At 40.6% G+C, this 17,441-nt stretch overlaps 1 protein-coding gene across 1 annotated transcript in view; it reads right to left on the bottom strand.

Moving 5' to 3' along the window:
- YY1 (YY1 transcription factor) overlaps positions 1 to 17,441 on the bottom strand; it is a 27,428-nt gene that overhangs the window by 8,351 nt on the left and 1,636 nt on the right. Inside the window, exon 2 of the mRNA XM_014957557.1 lies at positions 8,459 to 8,621. Within this exon, the coding sequence (XP_014813043.1) occupies positions 8,459 to 8,621 (163 nt within the window). The remainder of the gene's footprint in view (positions 1 to 8,458; positions 8,622 to 17,441) is intronic.

Genomic DNA, 17,441 nt, shown 5'->3' with positions numbered 1-17,441 from the left:
CATCCTGGGCTGCATCAAAAGAAGCGTTGCCAGCAGGTCCAGAGAGGTGATTCTGCCACTTTACTCTGCTCTGGTGAGACCTCACCTGGAGTATTGTGTGCAGGTCTGGAGCCCTCAATACAAGAAGGACATGGACCTGATGGAGAGGGTCCAGAGGAGGGCCACAAGGATGATCAAGGGGATGGAGCACCTCTGCTACAAGGACAGGCTGAAGGAACTGGGGTTGTTCAGCCTGGAGAAGAGGAGGCTCCGGGGAGACCTAATAGCAGCCTTCCAGTACCTGAAGGGAGCCTACAGGAAGGCTGGGGAGAGCCTGTTTAGAAAGGCCTGTAGTGACAGGACGAGGGGAAATGGCTTCAAGCTGGAGGGGAACAGATTTAGATTGGAGATTAGAAGGGGGTTCTTTACTGTGAGGGTAGTGGAGCACTGGAACAGGTTGCCCAGGGAGGTGGTTGAGGCCCCATCCCTGGAGATATTCAAGGAGAGGCTCGACGAGGCCCTGGGCAACCTGGTCTAGTTGGGGGTGTCCCTGCTGACTGCGGGGGGGTCGGACTAGATGACCCTTGGAGGTCCCTTCCGGCCTGGGAAATTCTATGATTCTCCTATTGCTCCTATCATTTGTCCCTTCAGCATTCTGACTCCTCTCAGTATTGCAGATGTAACACATTTCAAGTGATCACGTAGGACTAAAGCACTTGAGAGTTAGCCACTTCAGACACAACTCAAGGATTTAGAGGCTGCATCTGTTCTTTTCTTTGAGTGGACGCTTAGGAAACTATTGCTGGCTCAGCATCTCCAGCCTACACTGAACATATACAGTGCTAACTGAAGAACACTGCAGTCTCCTGCCCGGTTAAAAATACAAATGTGACAAAAATATGGAAGCCGGAGAGTATCATATTCAACAATTCTCTCATTTACAGACACTAACAGCTCCTACAAGATGGGTGTGAGGTACTTGTGTTGACAAACCTCCTCTCACACCACCACCAGCAGCATACCTGAACAGTTCATCAATTTAAGGGCAGGAACATCCTCAACACAGCAAACTGTGTCTGTTCCCGTAGACCAGCCTCTTTATCTTGATCTTCCTGATAACTTTTTTTTTCCCCAAGCTTACAGAACAACAACTTAGATGACCGCATTGATTAGATTGCATTTATATAATCCAACTGGAATACAGAATGATTGTGCTGTGTTTAGTTTACACAGCCTGAGTAATGTATTAAATACTGTCCTGGTTTGAGACAAATGCTTAAATCCAAACCAGTGACTGGGATTAACTGACTGATGACACTCCCCAGTGAGGCTCTAGACTGACAGTACTACAGGTACTGAGGCTACAGGAACACACACACACACACTCTTTCTTACAGTACCTCTACAGAAAGCTTTCAACTACCCTTTGCATGGGATTCTCCTTATTATGTCTCTGTGGTTTTTACAAAAGGAAAAGGCACAGAAATGAGCATATGTTATGTGAAACTGGACCCACAGAAGAATACTTTGACAAGACAGGGCGTGACAGAACACAGTGCCATGGTTTAATGCCATTAGAGAACAAACACCCTTAGGGGACAAAGCTGGTGCCAAAACCACCTCCTTTACTTCTAACTCTATCAACTTGTTAAATGTTGGCTGAGTCATTCCCCCAGCCTGAAAAAACAGTGCAAGAAATTCATAGGCTCAGGATCTGTGTCTGTGGCACCATCAGAATGAGTAAAATCACTATTGTTCTAAAGTCTTACTTGACCACCTGCAAAGAGAGGAAAAGGAATCACTAACAAGTGATGTGGTAAATAGCTTTAATGAGCAGCACTCGCTTCCTCTCTCCCCCCACCCCACTTGGTTTAAGACCCCACTGATCACTGTGTTCAATCCTACTCGTAACTCTTGTATATTGCCTCTGGTATTAAGTGAATCTTTAAGAAAGAAATGCTTCAAGTGTCATCTGTAAAGGCTGCTGAAGTAGAGTGAGAGGGAAAATACCCTGGGCAGTGTAGTCAGGAAGCTTGAGGAACCAACCGCAGCTGCACGGGATGGTCAGACATGGGACAGAGTGGGGCTTCAATTCACCTTACGTATTTCAGTTCAGTGTCTAAGTACACATGTGACTTTATGAGTGTCCATTCTGGAATAAGTTGACCTTTTTTCAGGCTTTCTTTCTGAAGTGAGGAGTATCAGCCCAGCAGTATACTTGAATGTAAAAATATTTAGTCCCTGTTGACTACAAAATGATAACAAAATTTAGCTAATGAAGAGGCAGATTTTTCCTTCATTTCCTCTGGAAGTATGAAAAGTGGGCAACTTAAGCTTAAATGAAGAACAAGACTGTGTTAAGCACAGGGTTCCACAGAACATCTCAACAGGAAGAGGCAGCACACAGTGTCCAGGTTATGTCTCAGTGCCACAGGCAGCAAGAAGCTGCTGGACCTTTCATACACTTGGATTAAAGGTGTGAGGACACGTACACACCAGGCACAGCCACGACAGATCATTTTGTCTAAAACGCCATCTTGCTCATAAGGCTGTGGAATCCATACAACCAATCACTCAAAGAAGAATGTAAAGACTTACATATTCAAATGTATTAGAAAAAAAGATTTTGGTCTTACTTTAAAATTAACTTTCTGCAAAAGGAGACCAGACTAGAACCTGGGCTGTTGATCTTAATTACACTGTTGCAGGTAGCTCTTGCTGGTGGTTAGACTTTGGCTCCCACCCAGTAGAGCATCTCTACCAGCTTCATCCAAGTTTTCTTAGCCTGAAACATTAATCAAAAACAGATCTCCAACACATACCAGTATTTAAAACAACTACAGACACATACGTCAATACCTGGGTGGAACTTTTGAAATGGCTGCCTTTGCAGAAAGTCAATTTACATGGCAAGACCAGAATTTTCATTTCTGCAGTGAGTTTAGATGGGCCATACCTAGCAGTAGCAACTGCAGGCTAGCTAATTGCAAAAAAACCTAGTGAGTGTACCTTTTAGATCAAGGCACTGGGACACTGCCATCAAAGGCCACGTCTGTTAACTTGTACTGGGGGAGTGGAGGGAGGGAAGAGCAGAGGGAGGAGGAAGGTGTGCAATCCAATAGCTTCTCTTACCCACACATAAAGAAGACTGAGGGAAATCACAGGTAACAAACCACTCAGTTCCTCAAAATAATGAGAGCAGCTCTGTCACTGCGCAATACCAGAAAGGTAACAGCTAACTACCTCCTTTCATCTACCCAGCTGAAGTGAAAGAACTGTATCTTGACAGAATCAATCCCCACCCCAAACCTCTGTCAATCTCTGCAACCTATTATTGTCTCGTAAATACTTCCAATGTTCCAATGTCCAAGAAACAGTGTTAAGGGTAGGAATAAAGGAAATCCGTAATTAAAAACCAAATTCAGTATAGAATTTCCCTTTTGTTCTATCATCTCCCTTTTATGCCTCTGTTAAACTTCTGTTCTCACATCTTTTCTTCCCCCTCTTTATGCAAATCTAACCTAAACAGCATTACTCTCTCTCAGGCACCTCCTCTGACACATTCTGGGGGTCTCTGATGACCAGCAGTGATATTCACTTGTGCTGATGACCACATCCCTAAGAATAGTTAGAAAAGGAGGAAATTATTATCAGCAGTGTCACTGCCACTTCTGATCTGTTTCCTCCCTCTGCCACTCTCCTTGTACTTCTGCTGAGGCAGAAATAAGATGAATGTCATGGCCCTATGCTGCTGCAATAATTCCTTTGTGCTGAAGACTCCTGAAACTGGCCAGACTGGCTTTTGGATAAATAGACAAAAGGGGAGCGGTGCAGGGTGTCCTAGGAATCTATCTACAACCCACAGCTATTTTCTTACCATGCTCTGGTCACAGGTAGGAAGTGTCACAAAAAGTTTTCTTTCTCTGGCAAGATTCTGGCAAAAAATAATTACTAGTTTTGTTCCAGTTATGAAGACTATCAAGCGTGTAAACAGAGAGACCTTTGCAGTGTGGTACAGAGCATGAGATTTTCCTTCCCCCAGAAGTCCACTTTGGGTAAAGCAATTTGGCAATTTACTGTCCTTTAAGCTACGCTGTAACAAGTACAAAACCAGTACAAAAGTGTGTAACTTACAAAGAGGCCTAAGTTATAAATCTAGGTGATCAGAATGCCTTGCCACTTCTAAGAAGTGTGCCCAATTCCTAACTTTAATGCAGTTTCCTCTCCTTCATTTTCTATCCGTTTTGGAAAGCAGATAGAAAGTGTGGGCAGTGCTCACAAATGGTCTCCTTCAGAAAAGGTACTAAGAGCAGAAGATAAAGCCATGGAGTTTTTACCACTAGGACCCATTACCGTACCAATTTCCCAGCTACAGCAGATTCCCCTCTTATTTCTTAATTTTACTGATGTCTCTCTTCTGCTGTCTTTAGCCAGTTCAGTCATGTACCTGTCTGGAGGGCAGAAGGAAGAGCGAGCATATCCAGGATGTGCTTTTTAGTGGCTCTGTTTGAGGAAATGTGCCATATGCACCAACTAGAAAAATTCCTGCTACTTCCCTGAACTTTTATTACCAAGCAGTTATGGTTTCTTCATAGCTAACTACAGAATTACTTGTCACCAATTTAGACTTGGTTGAAATATTTTATTTCACTTGAAGGGATTTCCAGTGTCCCAGTCAAAGGTATCAAATGGGAAAGAGGTAATTTATTAGATTTTTTTTTTCCTGAGTAGATAATTCACAACTAATGTTCCACATTCTGATATGATTGCTTAAGAGAAATCCACATTTTTTTTCATTTTTTTTAATTGCATTTTTAAAGCATACTAGCAAAAATGCAGAAGACCTACAATAGAACAAAATAATTTGTAGAAAGGCGATCAATTGCCCAACCAGGTATAATTTACAGTCATTCCATTGGTCATACATTACCAAACACATCTTAATGTTCTGACACAGTTTGTTTATTCACAGCGTTTTCAATAGTTTTAGAATGTATAAAAGCATTTCCAGGAAAAGCTGTAAGAGTTCCAGTTTAAGGATCCGGATTCCTTCTACATGACTCAATGACAAATGCACTAAAAAAAGCGTCGAAAGACAATGGTATCGCAAGAGACAGTGTAACTGCTCACTCTGCTAGTGCCACCTAGCCACTGAGCAGCACTGCTGTCCCCTGCAGATACTCAATTTGTACAGTTTTAATTTTTTCTATATGTTTTTTTTAAAGGCCTGCAGAGCTGCTGAGGACTTCAAGCACTAAGCCCGCCCTTGCCTTACATCTCACTAACTAGACCACGATCAGATCTTGTCTGGAATTTGTTACGACTAGAATTCCAGGTTTTCCTGTTTAAACTTCAGAACTTTGTTCCTAAGAATCAATGTAAATGTCTTAGTCACTTTCTCCTTAATCAAAATAAGCTGCATGGTTATAAACAGTGAATCTAGTCTGGTTTTGAGCTGATTTCTACAGATGTATAGTGAGATTCTTCCACCTACCTTAACGAAAACAGGAAAGCAACCCAAAATAACTTGCTCTCAACTGCACAGAACACACTTGGCATACAATTTTACTACCCCCGTTCACGTGGATTGTGCATAATTCTTTTTTCAAGTCATCAAAATACAAATTTGTTATTCAAAATGCTACTCAGCACATGAAACAATAAGTTTAAAAGTAACAGTTTCAACTTCATGTTCTGCTTAAAGTTTTCCAAATACAGCTGAGAATTTCAAAATTCTGAATTGTAAGGCAACCAGCAATGGTTGAAACTTCTACAGAACTTTACAATAAATAAACACATTCTTTTAGCACGAATAACTGTATTCCTGGAACCTCCAAACTCAATTTCTGTACATGTAAACTCAGTTTTTACTCCCAGGTTGCCATGCAAGGTTTCTAGTGATACTGCACACAGCTATCTAAATCAACAAGACAACTGATCAGTAAAAAATAGATATCAATGTTCCAATTCACATTACTAGCTAAAAGAAGTCACTTCAACATGATTCACTGCAAGAGGATAACGACCTTAATAAGCAATATCCAAAGTCTAATACTCCCATATTCCTCAGCCTTAGCCATACATAATCCTTTAGGATCTAACATACAACTAACACAGTTTTATTTTTCATTTTCCTCTTTTTCATTTTTTTCCCCCTAAGGCACAAGTGAAAAAGTTAGACAGTCATCAATTCTGACCAAGAAATCAAAACCCCTTTCCTAAAACAGAAGATGCTTCAAGTTTTCACGTATCTACAATTAAGCTATCAGAACAGTTCTGCATAGGTTTTGGGCAACTTGGGGATATTGCTAAAGCTGATGTCCCCCCCCAGGTTGCTTACTGTACCACCACATATTTGTTTTCTGACTGAAGTGGATTACATTTTATCTGCTGTACAGAAATAGGTTAACAGAAAAGAGACTGTACACATCGAACTCAATCTTTCCATCATCTGCTACAAATTCTAGCTCTAGAACTTACTAGAACATTCTACCATGAATAAAAAAAAGTGATAATTTTCAATTACTGCCAGCTGCCACTGTTTTCACAAGAGAAAACTAACTAAAATGCAAAGGTCCAGTACATTTTACAATATTAAGAAATATGCAGACAGATCTCATAGGAGCAATCTGGTCATTTCAAAGAGCCCAAATCCTGGCAATCATTTCAAGTATTCAAATCAATCTGGAGAAAAATATTCCGTATCTGCACAGAGAACACCCTATGAGAAACTATTTAAACTTCCTAACAAAAGATATCTATTCACTACTTAAACATTTATTAGAACCAAAGGTTTCAGCATGTTTTAAAGTAACTGAGAATATCATTCTAAGCACACGATGAGCAGAAATGTCTAAGTAACATTTAGTGTCTATTTACAGAGTATCACTTAAACATTTGCTTTCACAAAAAATTGTATTAACCTTTAAACAGGTCTCGGTGAAAACACAATCATTTTGTGAACAAAAGTAAAATAAGTAACAATAGTATCGATAGCTAGAACTACACACCACTTTTTTACATAAAACCCTGTTTTCAGTTCTTCATGATGTGCTTTTATACAGTTCCAGATCAGATAACCTGAAGTGAGGAGCAAAACTATCTTACTAGGAGCCTTCAAAATCCATAGTTCAATGGCTTTACTGAAAATAAGTGTGGGATGAGGCTGTGCTGGCAATCCTCCAGCACAAACACGCTGAAGAGTAACAGGAAAAGTTTGTAAAAAGCATCAAGATCAGAAAGGTGAAACAAGAGTAGATGTATATACTGGACACCAAGAAGCCAGACCAGAACGTGTGTCTCAACAGTCCCTGCCATTGAGCAACGAGATGAAAACCCCAGTGGTATAGAAAAGTGCGTACTATTCCCTCTACTAGCTCACCCACTAAGTAAGAGTAACAACATTTGACCATCCACCTGCTCTAAGTGTCAGAATTTCACACCAGAACTCTGAAGAACAGCCAGCTGGTAATAGAAAAATTATGAAAATTATGAAAATGAGTGTAGCTTCATACACACATTTTGCTTTCAACATGAGAAAAAGTGATTATAGCAGCTGCAGGAAGCTAAGAGTTGTGCTCAAATATTTGGAGACACCAGCATTAACGCTGCCCATGCACTGAGTGGAGGCATATTCTTTTGGTAATTACAAGCACACACTCAGGTGAAGAAGGGGACCAAGTAAATGCTTGAAGGGCCACCCTCATGTCAAAGCTTCCAGGTGCCAAGCAGACTTCTCTGGTGACCTCACATTTGCCCTCTGGTGGCCACCAGCAGAGCCAGGGGCTCTGGGAAGGGAGGGGTGGGGGGAAAAGTCACACCACATTGAGTGCTCCTCCGTAAAACACAGCTTCTGTCACTTCACCTCTATTTGAAAGTAAAAGTCACCTTGTAACTCGGGTATTGATATGTAAACGAGCTCAAATTCTGATTCACTAGAGGAAAACCCAGGCGGTGTAGTTACCAGTTGTGAAACTGCAATTATCAGTGGCACTTGAAAGTGCAAGACACTTGACTCCATTAAAAAGAGGTTTTAAAACCTACAGCTTAAGAAGTAAGAAGCAGGGGAAAAAGAACAGTAAGTGGCTTTGCACACTGAATACTGTAGTCTGGCTTTCTTGGACTGAAAAACCTGAATGCAGCATTTCACTTATCAGATCCTTTGGTGCTGAAAAATCTGAGGCTACTCACACAAAAGGTATGTTCTGTCATGTCAAAGATGCAGTCTATCAATGCATTTAGGTCATCGTCTTACCCAACAAGACGTAACAGAAGTCACTGAAGGAGTCATTGCTGAACATAAATGCCAGTTATTTTACCACAGTATCAGCTAATCTGGTCTGAATTAAGACTTTTTACAGGATGATCAAATGGAACAATAAGCCATATTAAATCTACCATTTATTTTTTCTAACAGTTTTGTAACTAAACCAGTGAAGAGAAAAAGATTTTAGTTTAAAAATCCTTTCTTCCTACTTACCTAGCAAATTCAGCCAGTTGTTTGGGGTCTGAGAGGTCAATGCCAGGTATTCCACCAGGAGGAAGTTTCTTCCCTGTCATGTACTCTGAGTAATCTGGAGGAGAATTCTCTCCAATGATCTGCTCTTCCACCACTGTTTCATGGTCAATGTCTTTTTTATCATCTGAAATACACAAAACACTGAATTCAGTACATACTGAAGATCAAAACGGCATATAAGTTATTAAGCGGCATCTCAGCACAAACTCATTATTGCTGTATACACTGCACTTCCAGCTTTCCACACTAATTGTCAAGAGCAAAAAGACATCCATACAGTTACAGCATGAAAAACACAGGACACACTGGGTGAGGAAAAAAAAAAAGCAGAAGTTGCATATCTACTCGAACACAAATAAGGAACGAAGTGGAATAATCCTATGAATGCTGGCTGCATTTGAAAGATAATGCACTTTTCCTGAAACAACACCTAAATATTTAATTCCCTGAACCTCTTCAAGACTAACCTCCACCATACCCACTTTGGATCTCACCAGCAGTCAGTAACCAAGCAAGTCTATCAGAAGAGTGGCAGATACTTACCCTAGGACTATTTATCTTTACTGCAGAGTCTTCAGACTTCCTTGACCTCCAACAGAAGCGTCACGGAGGAACAAGAAAATTAAAAATAACTGCTAATGGGCTTCAGCACCTGCCCATAAAATTAAAGTTTTTCAACACTTCTACACAGATTTGAAAGAACACAAAAAACCTAAACAGAGTGTCTCCCTCCCAAGGGGTTCCTTCCTTCTGTGGCAGAGGCCAGCCTAAGCTCTTTCCCACTCTACTACGTAAACAGCACCCAGGGATCACTCAGAGCTTTGATCTGCATGCCAGTTAAGACACTGCTATTTTATCTGGTCCAGAGCTCCTCCTATGGATTTGTGCTTAAGGACTGTGGTGAAATCAGGTGGAAGACCTGCTGTTGCCCTCTATTCAATTTCAGACTCAGCATACGCCAAGACACAATGTTTTCTCTCTTCTCTTGCTATTTTATAACAGAAACCAAAGAGACACAAAGACGACAGAGAACAGAAACATCCACCTATATTCTTCAGGACAATGCTCACACCAGCACCAACCCTGTTTCGCACCCTCAAATGTACCTAGGACAACAGACATACCTATGGCTGTAACTACTCAGCTAAACATCAATAAACTTGTCGCTGCACTACTTTTCCTACCCTGTTCATGGGGAGCCGATTCTGCAAATCACTTCATACACAAAGGGCTTGCAAAGTCGAAGTATTTACAAAAATATCAGGAAGTTTTATGTTACAGGTGGCACTTAAGGAACAGAAATACAAGGTGATAGGACAGAAATCGTGTTTCCCCAATTAAAACAAAAAAGGAAAAGCCCCAAACCATAAGGCATAAAACAAAGAAGGCCATGTTTTCCTCTCTATTTTTTTTAATTTCTAAACAGGAAATAACATTGTTCATTACTCAATAACTTAAGTTAGGAAAGAAACGACAGGACATATGCAGATAAAAGAAATATACTAAGGACAAATTTATATTCAGTTTGTAATGCCTGCGTTTAATGTTTGCCACCGAGCTATTTCTAGAAATGTTACCACTAGTTTGGGGTTTAATCTGATCTACCAGATCAAATAGCAGTTCATGTATATGTTCCATGGTGAAAGAGGAAAATAGACTCCAACACTGCAAAGACAGGAGTGTTAATAAGAAAACACTGTCTGCAGCATTAAACTACGAAACTTACTATTTGGACATTTTTTTTCTTCTAATCTAGTTTTCCATTCACCACACGACCATTCAGTCTTTACCAGTGCTTTAAAGAAATCAACAGAATTTACCTTAAGCAAGGATTATATGGTTAAGTTTCACAGCACCTGCAGGAGTTACAAATTCAAGTCAATAAACCTCCAATTTGGCAACAATTTGTTCTTCCAAAGAGCAAAGCTTGAGCAAAGATACTTAGCAATGCCTACACAGACAGAAAAGACATAGCGAAGCTCAGAAGAGCATAGAACTTCTGCAAAGCTAAAAATCAATGCCTTCTCCACGCTGCAGACTAGAATGAGATCAGCTGCCTTCAATGTAGCCACTTCAATAGTGGCCCAGAACTTCCAGTTTGACTTTTTGATGACATTCATAACAGAAACAAGTTTTCATTTCCTGCCTCAGATCAGATGCATGAGTCAACGGGGAAATTTCGTATACATTCCATAAACCCTTCTTTCCTTCCCGAGCATAAAGGCCCCCACAATGCTTTCTTGTTATTGCAGGGCCAGACCAAAAGTCCCCTTCAGCGCCTTCCCAAAAGCCCACCAACAAAAGCCAATTCCAGACCTACTCAATTCCACAGGATAATGGAGTAAAACATGAAAAACTATCAAGAGATTGCTTTGATACAGTAGAAAATAAGAGAAAGTATCCCCTAACATATTGACAGTTATGGGGAAATTAAAACGAAAAAAAATATTAAGAAAATCAAATTTTCCTATACCAAAAAACTATCTCTACAGCAGCACATACCTTCAGTTTTAAAAACTAATTTGCACCAAAACAGACTAAAAAACCCAATATATAAAACATTTACCTTGAAGTGTTATGTCAGGCTAACGTCCTTCAAGATAGAAGACCTGGTTGACACCAAAAGTCAAATACTTTTACAAAGTAGCAGCAGACTTCAGTAGCTCTTTAGTATCCAGACCATCCTATGACGTTATAAACTCATTGCAAGAACAAAACAGAAATCACTCCCCTTCTTCGGAAGAAGTTTGGGAGAACTTATACTAGTGTCTTCTATGCACAAATTTATCACAAGTTTATTTGTGATGCCCTACCAACCCGAACTAGGCAGCTCAAAGTTTGGAGGTTAAAGTCCAAGCAAACTTTCACTGAGGCTGACAAGCAAACCAATATCCTCACTGCAAACGGGGCAAGTTGACTGCTCGATGTTTTCAGCCCTCAAGCAAGTCCTGGTGCCTGCTACAACTAATTATTTCCTCTTTTTCCTCTCATGAAGCATCAGAGAATCAAACACACTTCATCCAAAGCAAAGCAAAACACAGAGACACAATCCTGAAGTTCTGGTGACACTTCTGGAGAAGTACAGTACAAATAAAGCCCGGTAACTCCGTGCCGTTTATGCCCATGCCAAGCTAATCTGGATGCCACCCATGCAAGCTAATTACGGACAGAACCATGGAGCCAGTCAGGAAAAGGAAATTAACTGCTATATACTATCTGACCTGCTTTGTTTTGTCCCTTAAAACCACTTGAGAGTACAGCAGACTCAAATAAAAGGCATTCTCCTTCAGTGTGCGTTTAGCACTATTTTTATAATCTAATGCAGCTTTCTGTAAGGAACTTGGAATATGATTTTAGCTGTGTCTTCTGAAAACTATCAAAGATGTGAATGCATGTCAACTAGTTAACCACTGTATCTTCACAAAAACATGCACTACCAGTTGCTGCAATAGCTACATCCAATATTAATCTGTCTTATAGAGCTGTAAAATACTGATTTGTTAAAGACACCACAGATACCCCCTCTAACACCCTTCTATGCCCATTACATTGGGATAGAACAACTCAAATTAGACTAAGTATCTATGTACCTGTTTAGGATATACCCAAACAAATGTTCATGTTCAGTGTCCCTCCATCTGCACTTCTCTCATGCCCTATAGACAGGCAATACACATATTTAACTGGATTCACTTCTGCACTTCAAAGTAAGTACATCAAACATTATTTTTTTTTTAAAGATCAGTGAAAGTTCAGTATTTTAGCCTGCCATAACTTTTGACTACCACCTAAAACATATTTCTACTGGTGAAATAACCAGAAGTTTAAAGAATATCAAGCCAAAGTACTTAACTGAAGCAGGAAGAAGCCAGATTACTGGGATAAAACTAGTAACTACAGATTCTGCGTAACAGATCAATGACAAACTATGGCTGAATCTGTTTCGCAAGACTATTTCATGCATTTCTAGAACAGTCTCTAGCTCCAGCTGACATCTCTGAAAACACCCAGCTTTATAAGATGACCATCTTAACTCTCAACCCAAGAAGCCCTGTCAGTATTTCTGTCTCAGTTGTTCTTGATTTTAGCCATCTTACTCCACTTCTAGATCCCTATGTCTCCAAGCCATTCTCCTCCTCTGTTACAGAGCAGAGAGGACACACTGTTATTCAATCAGTTTTCCCCTGTGGAAAATAAGGAGTGCAAAAAGGAACTCGGAAGGTGCACTTGGTAGCAAAGCAATGAAACATAATCCTATAGCTTCCTCCTCAAGGCAAAAGACATCTTGCTTACCAACTAAAAGGATGAACACCATTTAAGCTTCTATTTTCTTTTTACGCTCACACGGTTAAACATTTTTTTTTGTTGTTTTAGGAACAGCTGAAATGCAATGGTGTGATAGAGGATGTATTCAGCAACTGTGCAGTACCAAGGCACTGTGGTAACAGCCTGGTTATTGCTACCCCATTGCAATCTCCTCAGGCAAATTAGTTCATTGGTCATGTTTGGAAGCAAAGAACCATAATTGGCTTGTTAAATAATACAGTTATTTAGTAGACACTTCTGAATGTTAAATTCCATTTGCACAGTGTATCATTTTTTAACCTAATCAGCTGCTAGGTTACTTTCCCTCTGATGTGCCTTGCACACAGATGGAGACCGGGTTCTTCTTTCCCCCCGTCACCCAGCTCTTATTTCACACTCCTGAGACATGAACTGACAAAACCACTGCAGATATCCATAGTCATCATCTGACTTCAACACTTGTGAGACACTGTGCCGAAGCACTATGACCTTCTGAATCACCAGCGTACAAGTGACAGGGACCTTGCAGGGGAGGATCCAACAGCAAGTTAGAGGGTTCTAGCCTAAAGGTGGGCAAAAAGGCAACATGAACACATTCACGTATTTCACTTTCAAAACTGAAAAGATATTTAAAACAGCTGCAGGAAAATGTCTACCTTATCCTCTAAGGGTCACTGACAAAAATGCCAGGGCAGACCTGGTGCTTATAGATACGGGAAACCTATATCCTTGCCTTAATCAGTCAGAAATAGATAGTCATCTTAATATTTTAAAGAAACCTGACAATAATTTTCTGCCTCCATTATGAATTTCTTTTTCATATTAAGAAGCTCATTACTTATCTTTTATCACAAAGAATTTTGGCCACCCTTGATACAGGCCCACAACTGAACTAAGCGACTCGTCTATCATTTATACTATGTAAGACAACTGGTCAGACAGCAGATGATTATTTTTCTCACCCCTGCAATCTGATAGTCAACTGAGAACCTCCTATTTTTTAAGATATTATTTTTTAAGAGGTTTTGAAGAACGTTCTAGAAACCCAACACGAACCCTCTGAGTTTCCAAATACAGGTCCACATCACAGGCTTCCTAGGCTATCAAGAATCATGTTCAAAACATGCATGTAACCTCTGCATCTTTGCCTTTCCCATCTAGGGACAGGATACTTGAGCAGTTTAACATTTGTGGGCAAGGTTTAGTTTGGTTGTGCTGTTTCAGCCCAAAGCTTGCAGACTATCTGTGATAAGAATAGTTTATGCCAACACCTATTTCAGGTGTGAAAGCTTGACACAGTCAAGAGTCATCACCTAGAAGCAGATGCAGTTCCACTAACACCTTTCTCCCCCTCAAAATTAAGCCCCAGCTGCTTGAAATTCCAGCACTTGGCAGAGCCCACGTTTCAGCGCCACATTCCCAAACGCTCCTGCATCTAAGAATCAGATTTGCAAGCATGATCTGATAAAGTGATTTCTAATGATCCTTCCTCTCTTCCATCACTATTGTATATCCAACCTGGAGTCAGTGACTAAAGAGGATGATTCAAGTTGGATCTAGTAAAGGCACAAATAAATTCCACTTCATAAAAACAATTTTCCTAGTACAAATTGGGGTGTCTCACTTGGAAAGCACCATTAACTATACACAATTTTTTAAATCCCTTATAGGATACCCCAGTGAAAATACTGAGGATAGATATTAGTATATAGGAAACACTCTACAGGAACATGATAAAGTATCCACCACATACACCTCTTCAATCCTTTCAGAAAATAGAATGCCTTTGTTCAGTTCCTATTTTCACACACGAAGAAAGACAAATAATTCCATTCTGAAGATCTGGAAAGCCAATCTGAACTAGAACAAAGCATTCCTGTTTCAAACCAAACACTTTAATTAAAGTAATCATGGGTCACAAGTTTGATATCACCATAGATACCAAGGTGATAAGAGAAGTTATGGTAAGTCTAAACCGTTGCCAACAACAGTACTGCAACTTCTAAGTAACCTCAGAACAAGACAAGGACTGAGCAGTCTCCTTCAATCACGTTGCTATATATTTCACAGATAAATTCTTCACATTTCAATAGATGCTACCAGACTTGTTATACTCATTTATCGACAAAAATCTATGATTTGGTACCACCCGTGTACAAGCTAATATGCAGCACTGGAAAACAGTAACGAGTAATTAATTCACATTGTCTTCCCACACTGTGGTGAGCAAAGTGCCCTTGTTCCCAATTCAAATACCCGAGAACAGCAATATAGGGCTCATTGTTTTATCCTAATGCATGGCCTTATTTACTATTCATCTTTCGATAACCTTTTTGCTAAGCATTTAAAGCAAACAGTCAATTACATCAGTGTGCAAGCAAGTCTTTAATTATGTCAAAATACACAGGCAAAACTACTATCTTTGTTCAAAATAAAGCATGCCCGATTCTGCAGGGAAACTTTAGTACAACTACCCTTTCACAAGCCAGTAGTTTGTTCTGTTGATTTTGGGGGGTTTTGGGCTCCTCCACCTCCCCGCCCCCCTCTCCCCCTGGTTCTGCTTCTTTTGGAATTTTTCTGGCAAACATTCCCCCTCTAAAATTGCAGAAAACAAGCCTCAGCATTTGACCACTTCAGCCCACTTCTATAACATTCGATAAGCTGTGTAAGAGGCATAAAAGCCTATCCAGTAGGCTCAGTAAAACTTCACACCACTCTTAACTGAGCAGGCTATTACCAAAGGCTGTTTGAAGCCAGGGGGTGCACATGGGTGTGGGTGTGCACACACGCACCCAGGGAGAGGAGGTCAAATTTGAATACTTTTATTTTGCCTGTTTTGTGATTTTGCTTTTGGGGGGCTTTTTTTGGCATTAGAAGTAAGTCAGAATAGGTATTCTGTATCATGGATATAATTGAGTTGAATGTAGCAATGCAATTCAATCTCCAGTAAATTACAAGTGGGTATCATTCCCACTGAGCTTGCACGGTCACGCTCATGAAGAACAAAACCACCGAAATCAATAGGGCTATCCTGATGTAAAAGTTGTGTACGCGGGAAGAGAATCGAGTGTATTGATTATACACATGCCTCACTCCAGTCGAGTAACAATCAGCATGCAGAAGCTCTAAGGAAGCATCCTCTCAGGCACTCCGAATTTCAGAGTGCAAATGCATGCTAGAAATTGTCAACTGATCTCAGTGAGGTCCTGTACCCTGCCAGCTCATGAGTCATACAGCCACTTGCATTCAGCTATCTTAGGTAGCTTCCACTAACCAGAAGACTATAGTTAATTCTAAGAAAGAAAACCCCAACCCATCAAGTGGATTTATTCAGGTTTCAAACAATGATACCCAGAAGCACACAAAACCCCATTCTACTAAACGGTATTTGGGAAACTCTTAAATAAAAGTTCTTTTCTGTTCATCAAGAAGCAGGGAACTTTGATCAGACTCCTTGGGCTACCAACCAGCTACATACCAGAGGTGTCATATACTCTGTCAAACTCATTAAGTAATTGTCTATATTTAAAAAGGGAGTAAAAATCAGCATCACCATTCTTCCCACCTTTCCAGCCAAGGGAACTCAGCCATCCAATACACTTCTCCTTCAATACAGCCCTTTCTAACAACTACTGGTCATTCAGAAACATCACAGAGAGCAAACATTTCAGACTACCTCAGAAGCTTAGAGAGTATGTCTATCTTACTAAACTCTTACAAAAAAAAAAATAATAATCAAGAGCATAAAAATTATGATATGCAAGACAGATTACCAACCTACTACTCAAAGACCACGCACCAACTTCAGTATTACATGAACTGTCACTATTTGACTGCTTTTTTCCACATTTACATAACTTTAGCACAGAACTTTGACTCCAAGAGCCTAGCTGTCAGCAACACATTTTTTGTTAAAGAAAAAAAACTAAAAATCCAATGTGCCATAAGTAACGCTTTTTTTGCTGACTAAACAGATTCTTGCTTGCCGTATTTTAAGGGGAAGGATCAGAAAACCGTGGCAGATGAAATAAGTGGGAAGGGCAGGCACATGTCAGGTTTCTTCCCAGCTCTGCAGATATTAGAACACCTTCACAAGATTTTATTCCCTTCAAAAGACACTCCCACCAAAAAAAAAAAAAAAAAAAAAAAAACAAACCATGATAAAGGGTTTCTTTTTTTCTCTTAAGGCCAAGCTGCTGCCTTTCGTAGCTGGCAAAAGAGCAATCAATGATCAACAGTGAAGTCCAGCCCTCCCATGGTTGTCCACAGCAGCACCACACGCGTGACAACCCCTCCTCTCAATAGTCAACTTCACACAAACAGTTCAAAATCCGAGAAGTTTTCTAGAAAATCCACGCTCAAAAAAAAGCAAAAAAAAAAAAAAAAAAAAAGCCAACTCCTCAAACCCCCATATACAATCTCACACAAGCCGGACTCCTGTGCTAGGCCTTGCCGAGGAAAAGCGGAACGCTCTCCGAGCGCCAACCGGGGACGGCTCCCGTCCTCCCGCGGCTCCCCGGGGCTGTCAGAGCCCGGCTCCCGACAAGGGCATTTCCCAAGGGCCGGTAGTTTGTGGCCGCCCCCTCCGAGGCCGGCGAGAGGAGCCCCCGCAGGGGCCAAGAGGTGCTTCCCCCCCCCC

Source organism: Calidris pugnax, unplaced genomic scaffold (assembly GCF_001431845.1).
Source record: "Calidris pugnax isolate Ruff unplaced genomic scaffold, ASM143184v1 scaffold211, whole genome shotgun sequence".
In the NCBI taxonomy this organism is placed as follows: Eukaryota; Metazoa; Chordata; class Aves; order Charadriiformes; family Scolopacidae; genus Calidris; species Calidris pugnax.
The sequence above is the reverse complement of the archived record's forward strand: the minus strand, read 5'-3'. Positions and strand labels throughout refer to the sequence as shown.